The 20334-nt window shown below is 37.4% G+C and overlaps 2 protein-coding genes across 2 annotated transcripts; both read right to left on the reverse strand.

The window, feature by feature from the left end:
* Positions 1 to 662: 662 nt before the first annotated feature.
* On the reverse strand, positions 663 to 8841 carry LOC135683610 (cytochrome P450 27C1). Its single transcript, XM_089114569.1, has 2 exons — positions 8294 to 8841; positions 663 to 3835 (listed from the first exon to the last, which is right to left on the reverse strand). Exons 1-2 carry the CDS (start codon positions 8575 to 8577, stop codon positions 2512 to 2514), a joined length of 1608 nt encoding a protein of 535 aa, XP_088970695.1. The 5' UTR covers positions 8578 to 8841; the 3' UTR covers positions 663 to 2511.
* Positions 8842 to 18140: 9299 nt separating this feature from the next.
* Positions 18141 to 20267, reverse strand: LOC135687231 (uncharacterized). The gene is made up of 3 exons (XM_065203740.2): positions 19713 to 20267; positions 19046 to 19485; positions 18141 to 18677 (listed from the first exon to the last, which is right to left on the reverse strand). The coding sequence occupies exons 1-3, from the start codon at positions 20129 to 20131 to the stop codon at positions 18469 to 18471; spliced, it is 1068 nt and encodes a 355-aa protein (XP_065059812.2). The 5' UTR covers positions 20132 to 20267; the 3' UTR covers positions 18141 to 18468.
* Positions 20268 to 20334: the final 67 nt, after the last annotated feature.

The following is a 20334-nucleotide window of genomic DNA, read 5'->3' on the forward strand; positions in this document are numbered from 1 at the left end:
ACCAGCAGCTTTCTAACTCTGGTTCAAAACATGTAGAGACAAACACTATTATTTGCTGGTTGTATTAGATCAAAACATTTCTAGTCCCTAACTTTGCTTTCGCCTGATACAACGCTCGCTTTTGCTCCATTCTATTGCTAGCAACATCAGCAACACCTCCTGACGTCACTTGACGCAACATCAGCAACACCTCCTAATATTCACATTCTATCTTTCGAAAAAAGCAAACAATTTCACCCAAGAAGATGTGGTGATTTTGGAGCTTAGAATCCCTTTGGGCTTTATGTTGGTCAGCATTCAGAGCCCACGAAAAACAACGCGCGTCAAAGAGCCCTTGAGACCACTAGGAACCATTTGTTAGCGCGGCGCATTGGATCATACGACCACTTGCGGCAAGTGAATTGCATTTGCCAATGTATATCGGAGCTGTCTAGTTTCTATACTGCTCAACATTATGACGTAATTAGTTTACCCTAAACCTAACCCTAAACCTAACCCTAACCCTAAACCTAACCCTAAACCTAACCCTTAACCCTAACCCTTTTCTTGAAATAATTAATCATACTAATTTATGACTATTAATCATGCTTATTTATGACTATCAGGTCGAGCAGTATGGAAACTTGTCAATTCCACTTATATCGCTGCTGAAGATGCCGTGCGTGTCAATCGATCTCTTTTAGGAAAACTTTAAGAAAGTGATTCAGAAGGTCATTTGAATTAAAAGTTTTTCTAAAGTATTGTATATACCTTTCTCTCCTATAAACTGGGTGACTATGAAAAGGTTGCAAAATGCTGAACTAAGGTGCGCTAAACTGCCTAGTGCCACTGGAAATAGGGAATGCAAACATAAATGCTAGCTCTTCGACAGAAATCATCGGAAATATCAACTTCTTCTACTAAATAGATTCTGACCTCCTAGAAATGGAGAAAAAACTGTTCAGTAATCACAAGAATAAGCACTTATTAAAGCCTTAGAAATGGTCAATTGCTGAAAATGATGCATGATGACAACGTTTAGTTCCCTGTTTCGCTGAATGGATGCAAATCCTGGCCACTATTTGATCAGCATTATGTTCGGAGAAACGGTCATTCAGCTCATTGAAGCACATAAGATCTTTGTAACACCTAGAGACAGCAGACACTCATTAATATCCTACGCTTACAAAGGTATTAACTGCGAGTTTCAAGTTTATCAAGTTCTAGGCAACTGTTTAATCCGCTGCTAGCAGTTGCAACTTGAAACCGTCCGGTTCTATCTGTTCGGTCCAGTCCAAAGCGTATATACAGCAATGCCGTAACAAGGAGGGGGGGGGGGGGGCAGAGCAAGCAGCTGTCCCTATAAACCCTTGACTAAAGGGGATAGAAAAGGAGACAGAAAGTGACTTTTTGGTGTCAGTGCCATGGAAATCCTAGGGTCCAGTGAATAATGAATGCCTCATGATCATTCTTCACATGGCTTTCTTACATAACTTACTTGTCTGTCAAATGTTTAGATACCATTATATTAATAATTGACGAAAAATCTTTATCACACTAAGGCCCAACTTGCTACTGGAACTTGGCCTGGTTCAAGGGACTGGTTTACGTTAGAGGATCAACGTCATTTTCCTCCCGTCCTCTTTGAAACTTCGAACAGAAGATTAATCTACGACTAAATATTCTACTTAAAAATTACTATTAGACAAAACGAGTGAAAGCAAAGCAAAGTGCCATAAAATCTTTGATGTTTTCAAAAATTAGATAGAAATCTTTGATAGAGCATCAAATTAGGATATAAATTGATGTTGTTCTAAATAATACTGTGGCGCATGGTAGCAAAAAATTCTTATTTAGTACCCACTGACCCCCTTTTCTTTTCTCGACTCACTTGCCTCATCTTCATGCCTTCGGTTAAAGGTTGTCCCCTCCTTGTCATACTTCAGACACCCCTGAGTATATAACAGATCGTTGAAACAGACGTATACATTAGCTCAATACAAGGACCGCGCAGCAGATTGAAGGGCTAAGATGTTTTCTTGGGAGGGGGCTAAACATGCTAAAAATCAGTGGCCGTAAGCAATTTTATCCATATCGAAGTATATTTTGAAAGTTATTGGGGGGGGCCAAAGCTCTTTTAGCTGCCCTCCCCCACCCCGCTTCCGAAGTACCTGGCTCAATATAGAGACAGTTCCTTCGCTGGAGTTGATCAAATTCGATTTACTTTGAAACTGGAATAAGAGAGTACATAAAAACATGTTTTACTGTTCTCCTAGCATGGATTTAAAAGATCATTGGAGCAAGTAAATCGCGTGGTCTGCTTAAAAACTCTCGCTAACGAATGAATATTAATACATTTCGCAATTTAAGCGATTGTAAGTTGAATGAAAAATAGAATAATAATCGGATAAATAATGCGTAATTTTATCAAAGAGGATAAAAATATCATAAAAGCAATTTAAAAATACACATTTTCGAAACTTCCATTTTTAAATATTCAATTTAAAAAGTGCATAATGGGCAGCGTAGCATCTATCGTTGGTCGATCTTTCTCTCAACAAACTTAACCCGGATTGGTTTGTCCGGAATGTTCACACCTCGGAAATAGTTATCAACGACATGCCCAGGCGGTATTTCCAATGTGTACCGGTTCAATATCTTGATAAGCAGTATCTGAAGCTCAAGTTCCGCTAAGCGACGACCGAGACACATGCGGACCCCGTGCCCGAACGGTATCGAAGCATAAGCGGAATGTTTTGTAGCAGACTCCATCCTGAGCCATCTTTCTGGGACAAATTCTTTTGCATTCTCAAAATAATCCTCACTGCGGCCCATAGCATGGTGCATAAACGTTAACTTAGTGTTTGCAGGTACGTGGTATCCGGACAAAACGACATCGTGCTCCAGAACTCGGCTTGTTAAAATAAGGACCGGGTAGAGACGTAATGTCTCCTTCACAGCAGCTTTCACCAAGCTCAGCTGTTGAAGTGACTCAGCGGTTGGCTCTTGTCCTTGCGGCAGAACTCTTGAAATCTCTTCTCTGATACGAGATTGCGCGTGCGGGTTTTTAGCAATCAAGTACAGCATCCACTGCATCGTGTTGGACGTCGTGTCTACGCCTGCAAACAACGTGTCCACTATGCTTGACCCAACCTCGTCCTCTGATATCCTATCAGAAGACAGCAGAAATGGTATGAGTTCGTTCCTAGTATCGATATCTTCTCCACGTTCCCTTCGCTTGGCAATGTCTGATAACTTCTCTTCGATAAGTTCCTCTGCAAATTTATACAATAGCATAAAATTGTGATCAAAATCCTTGAATGCCTTTGTTTTGTAATATTTATAGAAACGAGGAGGCGTAAAAGAGGCCACTGAAATGGAATCAAGGAAACGACCAACTGCCTTGATGAAATTCGTAGCCCTTTCTGGCGGACTGTCGCTTAGCGCATAAAATCGACGATCAAACAGAAAGTCTGCCACCGTTTCAAACGACCATTTGAAGAGCTCCATATCAATTTCATCAACTTCAAATGTTTCACTGTCCCTTACTTTTGAAATACGCTCAACCATTTCTGAAGCAATGCAGTTTATTCTTGGAATATACTGGTTCACTTCCAATGGGCGCAACATCTTCTTGGACATGAGCGATTTGTGCTTGTGCCACTTTTTACCGTTGAGAAAGAAAACTCCGGGCTCTTTAGATCTGCGAGCGTAAAAGTTATCGATAAGCGGGACATTGAATCTTCTTGGATATTTTGAGTCGGCTCGGAAGACGGTGGCCACGTCTTCGGGATCAAACAGCCAGACATGCTCCTCTTGTCGTACGAAGACTCTCTTTGCGATGGGACCATAGTCTCTGAAAGAAAAAATTTAGCGAGACTAGAAAGACAGCTCCTTCGCGTAATATTTTCTATCAAGTTTAATGCAAAGAACTTTGCTATTCCGCTATATCCAAGCTAAAAGCTTAAAAAACCCTTGAAGATGGGATGAATTTTGCTATAGGAAATGCACATTTTTGTCTTTAATATTTGAAAATAAAAATTATAAAAATATAATAACCTTTTTTTTGCTGTCGGTCTTTGATAAAGAATTATTATTTCCAGAAATGAACTTCAAACAGCAACGGCGTCTTATCTGACTTTTTCCACATTGTCAGAACGAGGATGTTACACTTATTATTTGCCTTAATATAAAAATACGCCGAAATAAACAATTATTTAATTCACTTCTGTTTCTTGTGATTATTATTTTCCTTGTTGCATTGTCAATTAGTCTGCATGGAGGATTGAGACTAAGCGGACAATGAAGGTTTTACAACCAGCCCATTTATAATTGTTATGAGTTTTGTAAAACAAAACATTTCGAATAATGATAAGACCATTTAATACCCACTTGCATGGATAATTTCATCAACGTTATGTCAAAGCGAAGAGCCTTTGATTGCAAAAACCCAGCTGTATGGATATAACAGGTCCATGCCAATACTTTATTTTGTGCCTACCCCCCCCCTTCCCCCTCCCCGCACCCTCATGAATACTCGATTATGGTACTGGAAAAAGATTTCACTATTTGCCCTCAGCACCAACCCTGCCCCTCCTGCCTTGATCTTGTGCAGGCGTCTCTTTGGCTTTCTATTCTTTTAAAGCCCAGACCCCTCTAATTATTTCAAAAACTATATAATGTAAGACATTCAGCTTGGAAACAACAAAATATGTCAAAAAATTGCAAAGCTTGGACTAGTACCATCCTTCAATTCATGTAACATGTAACAAACAAAGGTTGGACTAGTACCACCAGTAACAATTCATGAGAAAGTCGCTGCGCGTCGATTGAAGAGAAAGTGATAAATCTAGAAAATTGCTAAGTTTTACAGTTTTACATTTCTTATATAGGAAGAGCTCATGCATCCATAGCCCCCAACGTTTTTTAATGTTAAAATGTTTTTAATTAAATTAAGTGTCCTTTTTGTTTAGTTAGTGGTGTGGTAGTTTTAAACATCATGTCAATAGATAAACAAATTTGAAACTCAATTTCATTGCTGCAAATTTTTCTTCCATCATTGCACAAATTGGTCCTCACTGCACCTCAAAATATTGCCTAAAATACAGATACCCCTTTCATCTGGCAGGAGTGAAATGACTGATAAGGCAATTAACTCTCTTCAGAACTACTTTGACTAGCCATAAATCAAAATAAAGGTGAGCTGTACAAGATGAAGAAGGCCATTGCAGCAATACTTTGACGTTACAGATATGAATGAGAATGAGTGCCACTGTTATTGTCAAAGAGAAGTAGATTCTTGATACAAATGGCAAAAAGATAAGATGACAGGAAAAAGCACTTATAAGAATAACATAGCCATACCAAAATGGATACATGATATCCTGAAGCCAATATTCAAAGATTTGAGCTCTGGTGATCTTTTATCAAGATGTTTACGTAGCAATACGCAGAATGGAAATGAGGCTTTAAATAACTGCATATGGCAAAAATGCCAAACAAATATTTTTGTTTATAAAGAGTCACTTGAAATTGCTGTAAATTCTGCAGCTTTAGAATTCAATTATGGACCCAGTGGTATATACAAAGTATTGGAACAATTTAGTGTTAGCCCTCTGGCTGCTTTACAGTCAAATCCTCTCAGGAAAATACTTCACAACAAATCAGGAACATAGAATATGAAGAAAATTCTACTTTCGGTAAACTTGTGAAAATTGAAATTAAAAATGGATGACCCCTAAAGATGATTATGATTATCCAAAGTTTGAATACTAGGGATGGCTATTCTGACTGAATTACTGAAGCCAATTATTGACGGAAAGTGCAAATACAACTGACGCAGCAAAAGATACATTTTGATTGTCATGTCTTGCAGCACGATGACGTCATTGTATTTTTATTGGAAACCCGTTTTGTGCCCCTCCCCAAGGTCACTGCCCATGACGCCCCTTGCACACAGGGACTTTATTAGGGTAAAGAACTTCCATTAAATAATTCGTTAAATATAGTTGTAAGGGATACAGTTTTGCTAAATTTTTAGAGGTTATTATCTAGCCCTGGGTTTCTTAAATTTGGTAGGAAGTTTTTTTTAGGAATATTTTTGCAAATTTTGCGGGACTTTCAGTGGCGTAGCTAGCGGTCATGCTTGTCATGCCGGGCATGACCATCTATTTCCAGAGATAATATTTTTCAAAAAATTATATTTTCGTAAGAATATAGTCGTATTCTCCTGATGAAGTAGCTCAGGCCATTCGCCTTTGGAGCCCTATGGTTCCACGCAAGAATATGGAGCCCTCCGAAGGCGCTCTTCTATTGTCGGGCATGACTAAAACAGAGGGTTTCCAATTTAGTCATGCCCATAACTATGAGCATGACCAAACCCTGTGTTTTAGTCATGCCCATAACGCTGGTTCCCTATGTTTGGTCATGCCTAACAATAGGAGTGACGCAGGAGAGAACAAAGGCTAGTCATGCCATTTCGAGAGGGCATGACCATCATTATAATCATCAGAACCGTCCTGTGTTATTTTGTGAACGCGAATGCGAGGCATCAATGGCGGCGCTGCTATGTCTAGATCCACGAGCTGGGAGGTAATTCTCTGTAAGTAAAATGCAAGGAATAGCTTATTGCCAAGCAGCCACGACTCATGTTAATCTCCAGAACATTTATGGCAATGACAGGGTTTTTCAGCCTTCATGGTGTTGCACTGTGTGGAGAAAGTGACAGGCACGAAAGGCCATTTTTGGACATAAAATCAGCGAACAGGATCATTTTATGCAACCAAACCGAACTCTCAGCCTTTTCAGTATTCAATTGTTACTAGTTGAACATTTGCAGAGAATCTTCTTAATTTAATGAATGTCAAATCTTGGTCTGTTCACTGGAGATGGATGGAGGAGATAGCAGTGTTATTTTCCAAACCAACAGATTTGAGAGCTTAAACTTTCCAGACATTTAGCAGCATATTCAGAAACTGTTAAGCCCTTTAAAAGCATTGTTACCATATTATTATTAGGACAATAAGATTGTAGTTAATGGATAGGGAATGCCAAAACTTGCTTAAAGTTATTCTTCAATTTTATTACATGCAATAACACTGTTTTTACACACAATTTAAGTCAAACCCAAACTCTACTGACTTCACTTGTAATTGAAAGTACCTTTTTACTACTTATAGCTGTTGAAATAAAATGACCAGAGACAAGTCAAGCATGTTACTGATCTTGTTAGTTAAACAGTTTTATTTCATTATCTCAACTTTTGATGTATTTAAAAATTTACAAGATCAAATTATTTCATTTACAACCCTTGTTTGCTAGATTTAGTAGGACAATCCAATCATGTGGATATTTACCACAAGTATATGTGGAAACATCAATGTTTTTGTTAAGCTAAACTTAAACTTATTAGCTAAACTTATAGAAACATCAAGGTATTTTTCTATTAAGTCTAACTTTGCAGAAAACATTTTGCAACTAGGCCTATCCATTATTTCAGCTTCCTATATTTCATATCAATATTTACATTGCATATTCATTTGCCAATTTGTTTTATTCATCTATCAGTTCTATTGGGGTTGTTAGTTAATCGTGATGGCTTTAAAATACCTTCAATAGATTGATAATAAGTCTATTTGTGGAAAAGATGACCAAAAAGCTCCCATTCAGTTTCATGTGATTTATTGTTTCATTTACAAATTTTAGCTTATCTCTAAAATTTACAAATGTATTTCAGCCTGCAAAATTGAAAAAAAAGGAGAATAACTTAAATTTTGATTTAAGCTAAATTTATCTACTATACTAAACTAATGTTTTTTAATGTCTTTTGTACAGTTCTGTTTGGAAATTGTCAGAACTCTGTCTGTATAAATTACCAACAAACCAAAACAGTGTCACAGCTATAAGATAAAGGTCATTTCATGGTGTAACAAGGTGATTTCTATGAAATAAGAAAAGCTCATTCCAAAAGTTAATCAAATTTTTTTTTATAAGTCACAAGCCTTAAAATTAAAATTTCCAAAAGGAACTCATTGATCAACTAAAAAATTGGGCGTGGTAAAATTTGGCCACACCCATATTTTTTTTAAATTTGAGGGGAGGGCATGACCATTGCTATTTGGCTAGCTACGCCACTGGGGACTTTCCCGGATGGGCCTAGCCTGCTGCGTGCAGACTTGTAAATCGAAACGTGCCAAAAGCGAAAACTTTGCGGGAATTTACTAAAATATTCCCTATTTCGGCTTTTCTTAGATTGAGTGCCGGTTGCGCTAGAGCCTTTAAAGGAGTCAGCAAAAAAGTATTGCATGTGCCTTACCTATGGGCATTTTCTTGTAGCTTGTAGAAAGATTTGTGGAAACCTCCTTTGGTGAAAAAAATTTCCAAAACGTTCAGGATCCAGCTCCTAGTGCCTGCGTAAGGAATACTCGAAAAAGGTTTTGCGTCGCGAAACTTGTCGGCTAATTTTGGGTCAGCATCAATGGTGGCCTGACTTGACGCAGATCGACATGCAACATTCCCAAGGCGATTTCTTAAGCGCGTACCAATGTTCCTATGAATAGAAATACGCGAATGTCCCTTCAATGCCACAATGTGATTCATTGCTGCTGTCTTAGGCCAGAAATTCAGGGACCCCAAAACGACATCATAACTCTACAAAATGGCAGCTCTCTTTTGTATCTCTGATGCCATGAGGAAGTTTCGCTAGAATTAGAACAAGGGCTATTGTTCCAAAGCTTATCTTTTTCAATTCGAATCAACAGACCCAATTTTGTTCTTTTCAATTTCACCTAAAGCGTCGGTTACTGCAATAGGCATATTAGAGAACCGGACCTATGACCCTTGGACCAATATGAACCTTTGACCCTTTCACAGGGGTTTACTTCTAAAGGGGGCCTATTATAGGTTTGCGGACGGATTGCAGTTTCAACAAAAGGTGCGTCTCGGTCTCGCGTTTTTCAGTATAAATTTGCAACGGTTTACGGCTTCTATAATGCGGCTGCGGCTTTCAAATGACATAACGGTCCGCGGCAAGGCTTTTCATTCCACGCCAAAGGTGTTGAAAAGAGCTCCATGTCGAATAGGAGTAACGTAAGAATTGCTGTCAGTCATTCATTGCTGTCAGTTAGAACAAGAGAGGGAGGGGAAATGTAAACATCATCATCACCATCATCAATTAAATTAACTACAGTACAATTTGATACTTAAAAAAGCTCTTTACGTCTAAATGACAAATTAGAGCATTTAACGGTAAAAAAGAAAATCAATTAATTAATTAACAGCAACAACAAGTAACAGTACGAACACGATTAAGCGACAACTATTAAATTTTATGTAAATTCAGCCAAAACAAACAAGGGGAGAGAAGCAACAACTAAAACAAAGAACTTAGTCTGCTTTACAGGAGGTGACCTGCATTTTGTTGTACATAAAGATTCCCCTTATAAATCTTGCAATATTGGCCCAGAGTCTTTTATTGTTGTCTGTTTTTGTCATCAATATTTGATATTTTAGTATTGACGGGTATTTAGCAAAATAGCTAGGAATGTAATCATTTCTTATATGCGAAAAAGTAGGGCATTTCAAGAGTGTGTGGAAATCGTCTCCGATTTCGTTGGATAAACAAATATTACATATTCTTTGATCATAACTTATTTTTCCCCATCTGCCTGTTTCTACTGCCAATTTATGGTTTGCTGTTCTAAACCAGACTAGGTGTTGTAATAAATTTGAAGGAATAAGGTCAAGCTATTTTCCTTTCCAAAATTTTTCTTCATACACGAATACATTATCCCTTTATTCGACTCCTGCATTTCGCTATTCCATTGTTGTAGGAATTGGTCCTTTAAATTATTTTCAACTACTTCCATTAGTTTCTTACTATTATTTACAAAATGATGGTTCCATACAATCGAAATGCCAGTATTATCAAACAAACTCTTGATTGATTTGATCCAAGGTATTTTTCCCAATCTCGTATTAAGACACAATAAGCAGTCAGGGCCGTCGCGAGACAAGCCTCGTTGGTGGGGGTGTGGACTACAAATTTACCTGACAAAAAATTATTGCCTGAAATTTTTTAGCTGCTGTCACAAAGCTCTGCAATACATTTTGTCAATCTAACTCTGTATGATAATACCGGACTTTCCTAATAGTCTTGTCAAATCACTATATCTGGACGGGCAAAGGGTATAGTTACTACCTGAGACGGCCGCCGAAGGAGGAGGAAATTTTCGAATTTGATGCTTCTAGTTTCCTGGAAAATGCACTCTTTTAAGTAAATTTCACTAAAGCAATCCTCCTAATCCTATTGAAAATTATTGATTTTTTGCAAAAAATTTTTACAGCAGATAAAACAACAATTTCGCCGTGGTCTTTAAAAATACCAGGTTGTCAGTTACTTTCAAATTTAGATCCCTGTCTCCATCTTAGCTCTCCCTCCATCTAAGAAAAATCTGGAGCTCATAGTGAATTGCAGTTGACGCTTCTACCGAGATTCTTTAAAGGAAATGGACACAAGACAAAGTTTCACCTAAAGAGGGCCTGGATTTTTAGATCTAGTACCAACAAGAAATTTTCATATCTTCAAATCATTAGTGGTCATTAGTTTGTTTACCTTCATTCACATCAAGGAAAATCATATTAAACCAATGGAGAAACTGCCTTTGCTTGATCCTTTATTGATTTTATGACATGAAGGTCTCTGAAATACCTAAAGCGTTTCTCTCACCGAGCAGATTTTACCTGAAATTTCCTATTGAGATACAATTGGGGGGGGAGTGTGACACACCCCGCCACCCCCGGGTCGCGACACCCCGCCAAACAATAGTGCCCATACCAAAGAGGTAAAATAACACAGTGATATAGTGTAACTAGCACCTCTATGGCTGTGTAAGAAGAGCCGTACTTCCCACCGGGCCAACAAACAAATAGGATCCCCAAGAAATTTTCGGGAGTTTTATATGATGTCATAGGGTTCCCTGGTCAAATATTTTTTAAAGAACATTGTCTCTGCAAGGCAGACAAAATATCTACGTACAGTTTTCAGAATGAACTGAACTGAACTGAACTGGATATCATCAAACAATTTAAACAATGATTAAATCATCAATCCTAATGTTGTGGACATGGCCTTGCAAAGCAAACTTTATTATTGTTTATTATTATCTTTTTATTTAGAGTAAGCGTATAAGAATAACTACAAAAAAAAGATAATTCAAGCCTACTAAAAAGTAAAATTGTTTAAAAATAAAAAAAATAAAAATTCATAAATATCTAACATAAGAAATAAGTATAATTACATACATATTTTTTTATAAGAACATTTTTATAAGAACACGAGCCTCAAAACTGGTCAAAATTTAAAAACAAATTAAGAACAAGCTGAGACTGAGATTCAGCAAAATGCAATTTTGAACAACGTTTTTTCTCAAAATCGAGGATTTTTAGATATGTGTGGGTGCTTTTCAGTGAATAGTCAAATTTGTCAGCAAATTAAGGCTGTCTCGCTCACTTTTTTGGAAAATGAGGCCTGAAAACCTCCTTAGAGCGAAAAAGCTAGCAATAGCACTGCTTACACCCTCGTAATTTAAGAACAAATTAAGAACAATCCAGCCTCAGATTTTCGAAAAGATAAAGAACAGTCAGCCTGAACTTAAATTTACTGGTTCTTATAAAAAAAGAGTGTGTATACATATTTTAAAATGTTTTTACAGCATTTTTGGCATTTACAACACATTTTTCCTTTCAAGAACCCAACCTGAGCCACGAAAGGTCTACACAGTCTACAGTTGCATTCCTCTCCTTTCCAAGATTTTATTTTCCTTCTAAAGCTAGAGGGGGTATCTTATTGTTTCATGTCATTGGGAAGTGCTTGCCACAATCTACTCCCTAGAAACGATACCGTCTCTAAGCCATAGAACGTAGTGTGCGCTTGTGGCAGTAGTAGATTGTGGCAGTAGTAGATAGAAGATATCCTTCATGAAAGTAGGATTGAGCTTGAGCTCCCATTTTGTTTTATAATTTCAATCATCTACAATTTTAAATTCCTGATGTGGATTGGGACCGCATTTTCTCTGAGTAACATTGTGTCAAAATCTGATTTCATATCTTTGTAATAAAGTATACGATTAACTTTTCTATTAATTGTAGTTTGGAGGTTTTCCTCAACACCCATCTCCCCTCATTTGAAGGTCTTTCAGTTCGCCAAAGATAGATAGATATAGATCTGCTTGTTCCCGAGCTCTTGTACTTTTCTACACATTTCCAAAACATTGAAGGAAAAATTTGATGATAGCTAAATGAGGGGCGCCATTTTGTCTCATTGCCCCCCCCCCTCCCCCCGCGGTCTCATCCCTAGCATGTCACTGCATAAAATGTTACTAAGAATAGACTACTAGATAATGACTACTAGATAATTATAAAAGGAGACGAATACGCAATATGGTTTAACCCTGATGAGGGGTAATGCTACACAGAACATTCAAGACACAGGGGGATTTCCTAAGAAATTACGTAATATACAAATTACAAATGTATACAAAATGATAGCAATCCTAATGCTAAGACTAGAATTATTCTAGCTCTTTTACATACCTTTCCTTGTATAAGTAGAATCTTCCTCAATGCGAAAAAAGAAATAAATATAACGACAATATCCAGTAAAATGTTAGTTCTAACGACAGTCTAATTGAGTTTCTTCTCATCTGCTGTTCTAACTCGGTCGGACTTCCACAGTCTAGTTTCTTTCTCCTAGTTTCAAAACATCCTTCTTTTAAAAATTAACTTCCACTAACTGAAAAAGAGATTTTACATTTTCTCTTTGGAAATTTATCCATTCCGTTGTCATTCCAGAATTGGCGAGCCACGTTTTTATATCGACAAATTTTGAATTTTCTTAACAATTTAATGTTGATATTGTCCTTGATTATAAATCAACGGCGATTGATATAGATGTATTACAAAACAACTGTTTTTCTCTCTGTAGTCAAATGCGCCATATATATTACATAGATCACTGATGCAAATGATCTCTTTCAATTCATGATGAATTTTTCTTTGCAACCATCATTAACAAGACTTGCAAGTATATCATTTTGTAGTTTTATGATATCAACAAGGGCAACAACTTCTAGCTTGATTCCGTTACATGAGAAAATTCCTCAATTTTCGAGACTATCCAAAACAAAAAAATTTCTTTATCTTCATCGAAGAAATCTTTATACATTATTTCATAATCCCGTCTTTGTAGCTAAGCTAATGCTAAGTTATTTTCAATAAAATTTTTACAATCATCTAATTGTTGTTTTTTATGGTCGGTTTCCTGATCTACTATAAACTCGTTATTCTTCCAGAATAAAAACAAGAAAGTGAAGCAGAATTTACTACAGCTGTTTATATATCATATATTATAAGCAAATTACAGGTTATTTTTAATCAAAGGTTAAAAATTAAAAAAGGCGAAAAAAATTTATAAAACGTTGAGAGCTTATATCAATTATTTTAGAACCTTCCTTGTTGTAGTAGAAACCAATTTTTCAAACTTTCCATTTTACTTGTCCGCCAGCAATCATCAGTCTTTCTTTAATTCTTTGATACTATTCATAGTTTGTCTTCTCTTCTTCAATTTCTACATCTGCACTTTTTGTTTTTTCTTCGAGAGGGGTTTTGAGGCAGCACTCTTTACATTCCGATTCCAATTTATTGAACTGTCCACATTCTCCACAAATTTATGACGTGTGGAGGAGCAGATGTAAATGTACAATATTGAGGCAGATTTGGATTACGTTTGTAAAAAATAACATCCTTTGTAAATAATATTTACAAAGCTACCAGAATTTTTGATACAAGGGTTATAACCCTTGAAAAAAACAAATGAGACGTTGGCAATATTGCCTATACTTATACGGACATGCACATCTCAATTCAAGAATATATTTTTCGTATATTCGCTATTTATGTTTGTTCACATTGGATAACAGGGCTCTACATTATAAAATTCGCTATGTTTTTCTTAAAGTGAATCAAATTATCAGTTTTTAAAGGACATTTTGAATTATCTGCATTCTGAACGGATATTTTAAAATTACCCGTATATTTTACAGATATCTTTTAAATATCTTTGAATACCTATCAATAAAATTTTCTCCATAAAAGTCAAGAAGTAGCTTCAAAAATCAATTCGATCAGATTCATCGCACTAAAAGCATCAAAATGGCTAGACAAATTAATCAGGGAAGAAAATGTGGATGACGATAAAACAACACACGAAGAACATCTCATTTCAAACATAACGGATGAGACTGAAACTGAAAAACCAGACTCAGATTAAGATTCGAGCCTCAGAATCATCAGTATGCATTTATCTTTTCTTTTTAATTGTTCTTATGTTATTTTTTTACAGCTTTATTACTTTTTTATTTTAAATATTTTTATTGATAAATTTTTTAAAGATAACTGGAACACCTTATCGAGGCAATCAACAAATTGAAAGACAAAAAACCAAAGGATAACGAGGTTTTCAATCATATTTTGGAAATTCATTACTTGTGACAAAGACTGGAATATTTGCATTATTGCTTGTTTGATATCGAGAGCGATTATTTCATCAATTGTGGCTTTACTCGGAAGATGATTATGAAAGGAGTCAATAACAAATTTAAATGAAATCTTTTGATATGAAAGACAAATGAAAAACAAGCAGAATAGAATGTGAAAACAGAGTAATGATGGAGGGTTTTGTATAAGAATTTTCATCTTGTGCGAAATGACTTACTTATGGACAACAATACATTGTGCATTGTCCACAGATGACGATGCATATAAACTATATATTGAAAAATTCTTGGATCTGGATTTAAACTTTTAATAAATGCACAATCGTGTCTCCAGTACAAATTGTTAGAAATTGTACCACACAAAAATGTATATGGTTGCAACATTTGTTGTCTGATTTATGTTTTACACAAGAGAATGCTACTGTTATATTTGAAGACAACCAAAGAGCAATACAGCTTGCAAAGAATGCAAAGTACCATGAACGTTCTAAACATATTGAGATACATGATTTGTCTTGCCTTGTGCGTGTCAATGCAGGAGATGTTGATATTCAATATTGCAGAACATCAGATATGTTAGCAGACATAATGACAAAAGCTGTACCATATCCATGTTTTAATCAAATGAACATGAAACTTGGACTTATTGACATTTCAAGTTAGCCGATATTGCTCAAGGGTGGCTGTTAGAATTCAATAAGAAAAATTGAACAATTGATTGAGCAGTATCAGCTATCTTTAATGTTGTTGTTGTTGTTTTCATCTTTAGAATAATGTAGGGCCTTACCTGCGCATGGTTGTTTAAATTTTTTTAATATCCACGTTAATCGTAAGCATGAAGGAATATACATTACTTGTGTTGACTCTAAAAAGGTTTATAGATGGTTTTCTTTCTCGTCTGAAGTATCTTCAACACAAATTACACAGTAGCAGTTTTTCCATGCATAAGTAGATAGATTCCTGCTAGATGGAACGACGATCGGGCTTTGTGTCAATGTCATTCTATGTTTTCGTTTTATAGTCATCATATAGTGTCAAATTCATTTCTTAAAAATCTTGAAAATGGTTCTGTTGACGATGCCATTGCAGCGCAAATCTTCCTCTACATTTTCTTTCCTTCGGGTCGATATATTTCACAGGGTCAAATTCGTTGATATCAAAGGAATAAATGGGATATTATGGTTTTGGCCACTTAGCAGCACTAATAACTGGACGTTTTCGTTATACCGATTTCTGTAGACAGCAATTATTGTCAAGTTATGCAACATGACCTAAGCTGGGACCCAGGACCCAGGACCCCGGACCCAGGACCAGAACCAGGACCAGGACCAGGACCAGGACCAGGACCAGGACCAGGACCGAGGACAAGGACCGAGGACAAAGACCCAGGACTGAGGACCAGGACCCAGGACCAGGACCAGGACCCAGGACCCAGGACCAGGACCAGGACCAGGACCAGGACCAGGACCAGGACCAGGACCAGGACCGAGGACAAGGACCCAGGACTGAGGACCAGGACCAGGCCCGAGGACCAGGACCCAGGACCAGGACCAGGACCAGGACCAGGACCAGGACCAGGACCAGGACCAGGACCAGGACCAGGACCAGGACCCAGGACCGTATATGTTTTCGACGATGCACTCGCTGTTTCCTTTATAAGAATACCAAGTTATAACATTGCATACCATGAACAATTGTCCATAAAATCCAACAGTTTTACACATCGAACAAAAGACTGCACATCATTGTAAGGGGGAAATGAATTTGATTTTATTTCTGACTTTGTGTGAAAAACGAAAACTCGGGTAGCTCGGGAATATATAAATGTGCGATTAGACAAAAGCAACGCCTTGAAATGTGAAATACTCTTATTCAGGCCCGTCGGAACCGGGGAGGCTTGTGGGGGGGGGGCTGGACCCCCCAATAATTGTCAAACTGTAGTATGTTTCCTTTATAACAGTGTACTAAATGAGAAGGAAAACAATGGGCAGCCCCCCAAATATGAATTTCGTTCCGACGGCACTGTTATTGGCCATTCAAACCTGACGTGGTTGTTTTAACATAGATGGCTAGCACAGCAATTGCTATTCTTTAGTAGAATCGGGGTATATTTGATGCACACTTCAAACCTTATATCTTTAGTAAGCCCACATCATTAAAAAGCCACCAAAGCATAAGTAGTCTTAATATGTTTAAATAGCAAAACATTAGAACGTTTCTATGCTCTAGAAGCAGGAATGGCTGCACTCCCTTTGGTATGTTTTTCATGAACCGCGGAGCATATTAAAGAGTGAGGGGGCTAAAACGTTTTTTTTTTAGGTGGGGCGCTAAGCATGCTCATAATCAAGAACAAGGCGATTTTGCATGGTTTTAAGAACAGCCCCCTTCCGCGGTGCCATTATGTATATCATTTCAGATTGAACCATTGTGTCAAAAGTCCTGATCTGGATTTGAAAAAGGTTTACTATTCCATAAAGTGTTTCTACTCTGAAAAATACCACTACATCTTTCTGAAAGCGGGCTCCTTTTAAATAAAAAGAAACTAATGCATCTGAAAAAGAGCAGAAAGGAAATTTCTTTGGAATCTTATCGTGACACCCATAAAGCGGTGTCCCGAGACAGTTCGTCTAATTTGAATCTTCTATTGAACATTTGCAGTACATAATGACTTGGCAAGATTTCTGATGACCCAGACGCCAATGTGTGCCAAGAAAGGAGTGTCATTTTTAAAGTGACGGATAAGGAGACCAAGGACTCATAACCCAGGACTCAGAACCTAAGGCATGCCTAGGAACTAAAATGACCAAACAACCTGCGTCATGCAAAAAATAATCTCCCAGAGCAGAAAAGAGAAACAAAACACACAAGCAATTTTGTGGATGATCAAGACATGAGAAATCCGTAACAAAACATAACAGCACATACCATGAACAATTTCTCTATGAAATACAAAAGTTGCAAACATCAAACGGAATACTGCTTATCATAGCAAGGGGGGGGGGAATACTTCCCATAAATAACCTGATTTTTTTTCTGGCCCTGTGTGAAAAACGAAAGCTCGGGTAGCTGGGTCAAAATGCAAAATAACGATTATACCAAAACAACGCCTTGAAACCAGGGCTGTAGAAGATGGGGGCTCAGGGGGGCTCATGCTCCTTCTACTCTTCAAAGGGGGCTGCGCCTCTTCCTTTTGATGGATCATTCTATAATATCTTGGCTAATTTCTGCCAGAATAAAATATTTGATTGAACCGATATTACTTGTTGACATAAGCATTCTTGCGTGACCTGAAAGTCCTCTTTATAACTGATAATTAAGATTTTTCTACTCAAGTTACAGGTAAACATTTGAAAATTTTCTAACCCTAGAAAAAGTGGGAAGGTAAAGAAATTGATAATGAGGAACGAAAACAACAAAACATGCAAACGATAACAATTCATAACACATCATTAACAAGCCATCAAAGCGTAAATAGTCTTCATATATTTAAAAAGTGTTTAAACATTAAAGATGTCAAAGACAGAAATGGTTTGACAGCAAAACGTTCCTGTGCTCTAGAAGCAGGAATGGCTGCACTTCCTTCGGTATATTTATCATTTCAGGCTGGAACATTGCCTCAAACGCGTTGATGCAAGCCTTGTTAAAATGAAAGTATACATTTGATGACAGTGCCGATTGTACTCTTTGTTGAGTTTGTGGATCTTTGTACCACCGTCTTGTTTTTGTGACAACAACCAGATCTCTGGGGGGATCGGATAGCCGTGATCAAAAAATCTACCTCGGCAGCCGTAGCAGCTTGCAACATTTCTGTGGCAGAATTTCAATAATGTTAGAACGTAGCCGGCTATCGGAGGCTCTGGAAATCCAGGTTGCTGATGTTGATCAAAAAGCAGTTCTTCGGAAGGTTCTCCGGAGGCAGGAGACAAGAAGGACAGGTCTAGAGTCTGTTTATATAATGGTGGCAAAGGCTAGTGTTGCTGCAGGGGTTGAGTAGCCACTTGAATTTGTTGCTGTTGTTGCTCTTTTTGACTGAGACGGTCTTGGCTCGATCTATAAACTTCATAACTTTATCTTTTGTTGAATTGGCAGGACCTTTCCTCTTCTGAGTGGCTTTTGTCTTCTTTTGCCCTGCTCGTTTCTCTTTACCTGCAAAATAGAGATAAATTGTCTGACCACTAAGAATCGAGCGCTTTGGCAGTAAGACAGTAAGTAAGTAATACTTTGGCAGACAGTAAAACTGAAGGAGTTGCTTAAATATTGTGTAGCAAAGAATTACTGCTTTTGTTAAATACAAATGAGCAACTTTCCTTGGAAAGTAGCACTGAGAGCACTGAAACATTATTTATATCTCCTTTCACTGGCTGAAAAGTTCAAGCAAAGAAGCTTCATTAACTTCCAAATCAAGTTCAAAGTTGAATAAAGGAGTGAGAAAATGGTTTAAAGAACATGCAGGAGAGATTGTCTATAGGAGAGATGTATAGGGGTCTATAAATCATCATCCTGCCTGTTCTTACCTGCATCAACCAGACGGCTAACGGAATCGGCCGGGCTGTTTTTGTTAAACTGCTGGACAAATTTGGCAAGGAAATTTTCTTTCTTTGCCACAGCAACAGCATGGCCACATATTCCAAAGCCCTTTCCCCTGAAGCAGAACTTGGATTGGCAGATTGCCTTATTCTTACTTTTGTCATATGTCACCAAGTGAGGCTGCGATGATTGCCGTTTGTTGGTAACCATATACAAATTACTTTCAGCTGGTCCATGGATAATCCTCCCACTTTCATTGAGAAGCTTGCATGCCTCTTTTTGGATTTCCTGCTGAATTGACGTTGGAACTCCCGTAAGTAAAAGGTTTGGCAGGGAAATACAAGGAGCAGAAGCAGATACGTCTTTTTGCTGTTCACTTTCTGTGGATTTGTATGGAGGAATAAAAGAATTGAACCTCTTTGTTAGGCTAAAAAAAATGTAAAAAATTACAAAAAGCACAGTTCAAAATCATAAAAATAGTTTAATAGCCATAATTTCGTTTGTCGTGAGTTAAGGATTGTTAAAGAAGTTTAAAATACTTTTACTCTAACTTTATCAATCTTACCACCAACGAAAATGTATTAATGCTTTCATTGAAATAAAGCAAAATAGGGGAATGTAAAAAAGTGAGTATGGCACGAAGAAATATCATACCAATCTCTTTGTGCTTGGTTCATTTGGTAGAACTTTATCTCCTCAACTTGTAGCTTGCTTGCAAACTCGCTACGGATCTTCCATGCGCCTTTGCTGATAATTGCAAGATTTAGTCTTTCATCCTGGCTAATGACCTCCTTGTGAATAAGCCTAGCTGTCTCCTTAAGGGAAAGAGCTCTTTTTTCTTTGCTATTCTTAAGAATCGAGTTAATGCACTCATTTGCATTTTGTGTGTATTCCAGCGGAGGAATTCCAAGGCTGCACGTTTCCCGTACTCCAGCCATCATTGATGACTTCATGAGCTCTTTTTTTTCAGTTATATACTTAAGAAACTTGGCTCCAAAAGTTCCTCTCTCCATCCACTTGCGTTCGATTTCACACCATTCGTGCTCAAACTTTTCGGCTGTTGCAACATCCATATCTCCTCGATATAAGTCTTGCTATCCTTAGCACCTAACTGTGAAAGCTTCTTCTTTATATTATCTTTTACATGAATCCAACAAAGCAAGTGGTTCGCATTTTGAAAGCAAGCACCCAGTGCTTTATAGACGTTACCTTCACCGTCCATTCTGAATGCCTTCAGTACAGCAAGGTTTGGATCGAGACACACCATCGTAGCTGG

The sequence above is a fragment of the Rhopilema esculentum genome, chromosome 20 (assembly GCF_057945365.1).
Source record: "Rhopilema esculentum isolate cy_ngs chromosome 20, ASM5794536v1, whole genome shotgun sequence".
NCBI classification, from domain to species: domain Eukaryota; kingdom Metazoa; phylum Cnidaria; class Scyphozoa; order Rhizostomeae; family Rhizostomatidae; genus Rhopilema; species Rhopilema esculentum.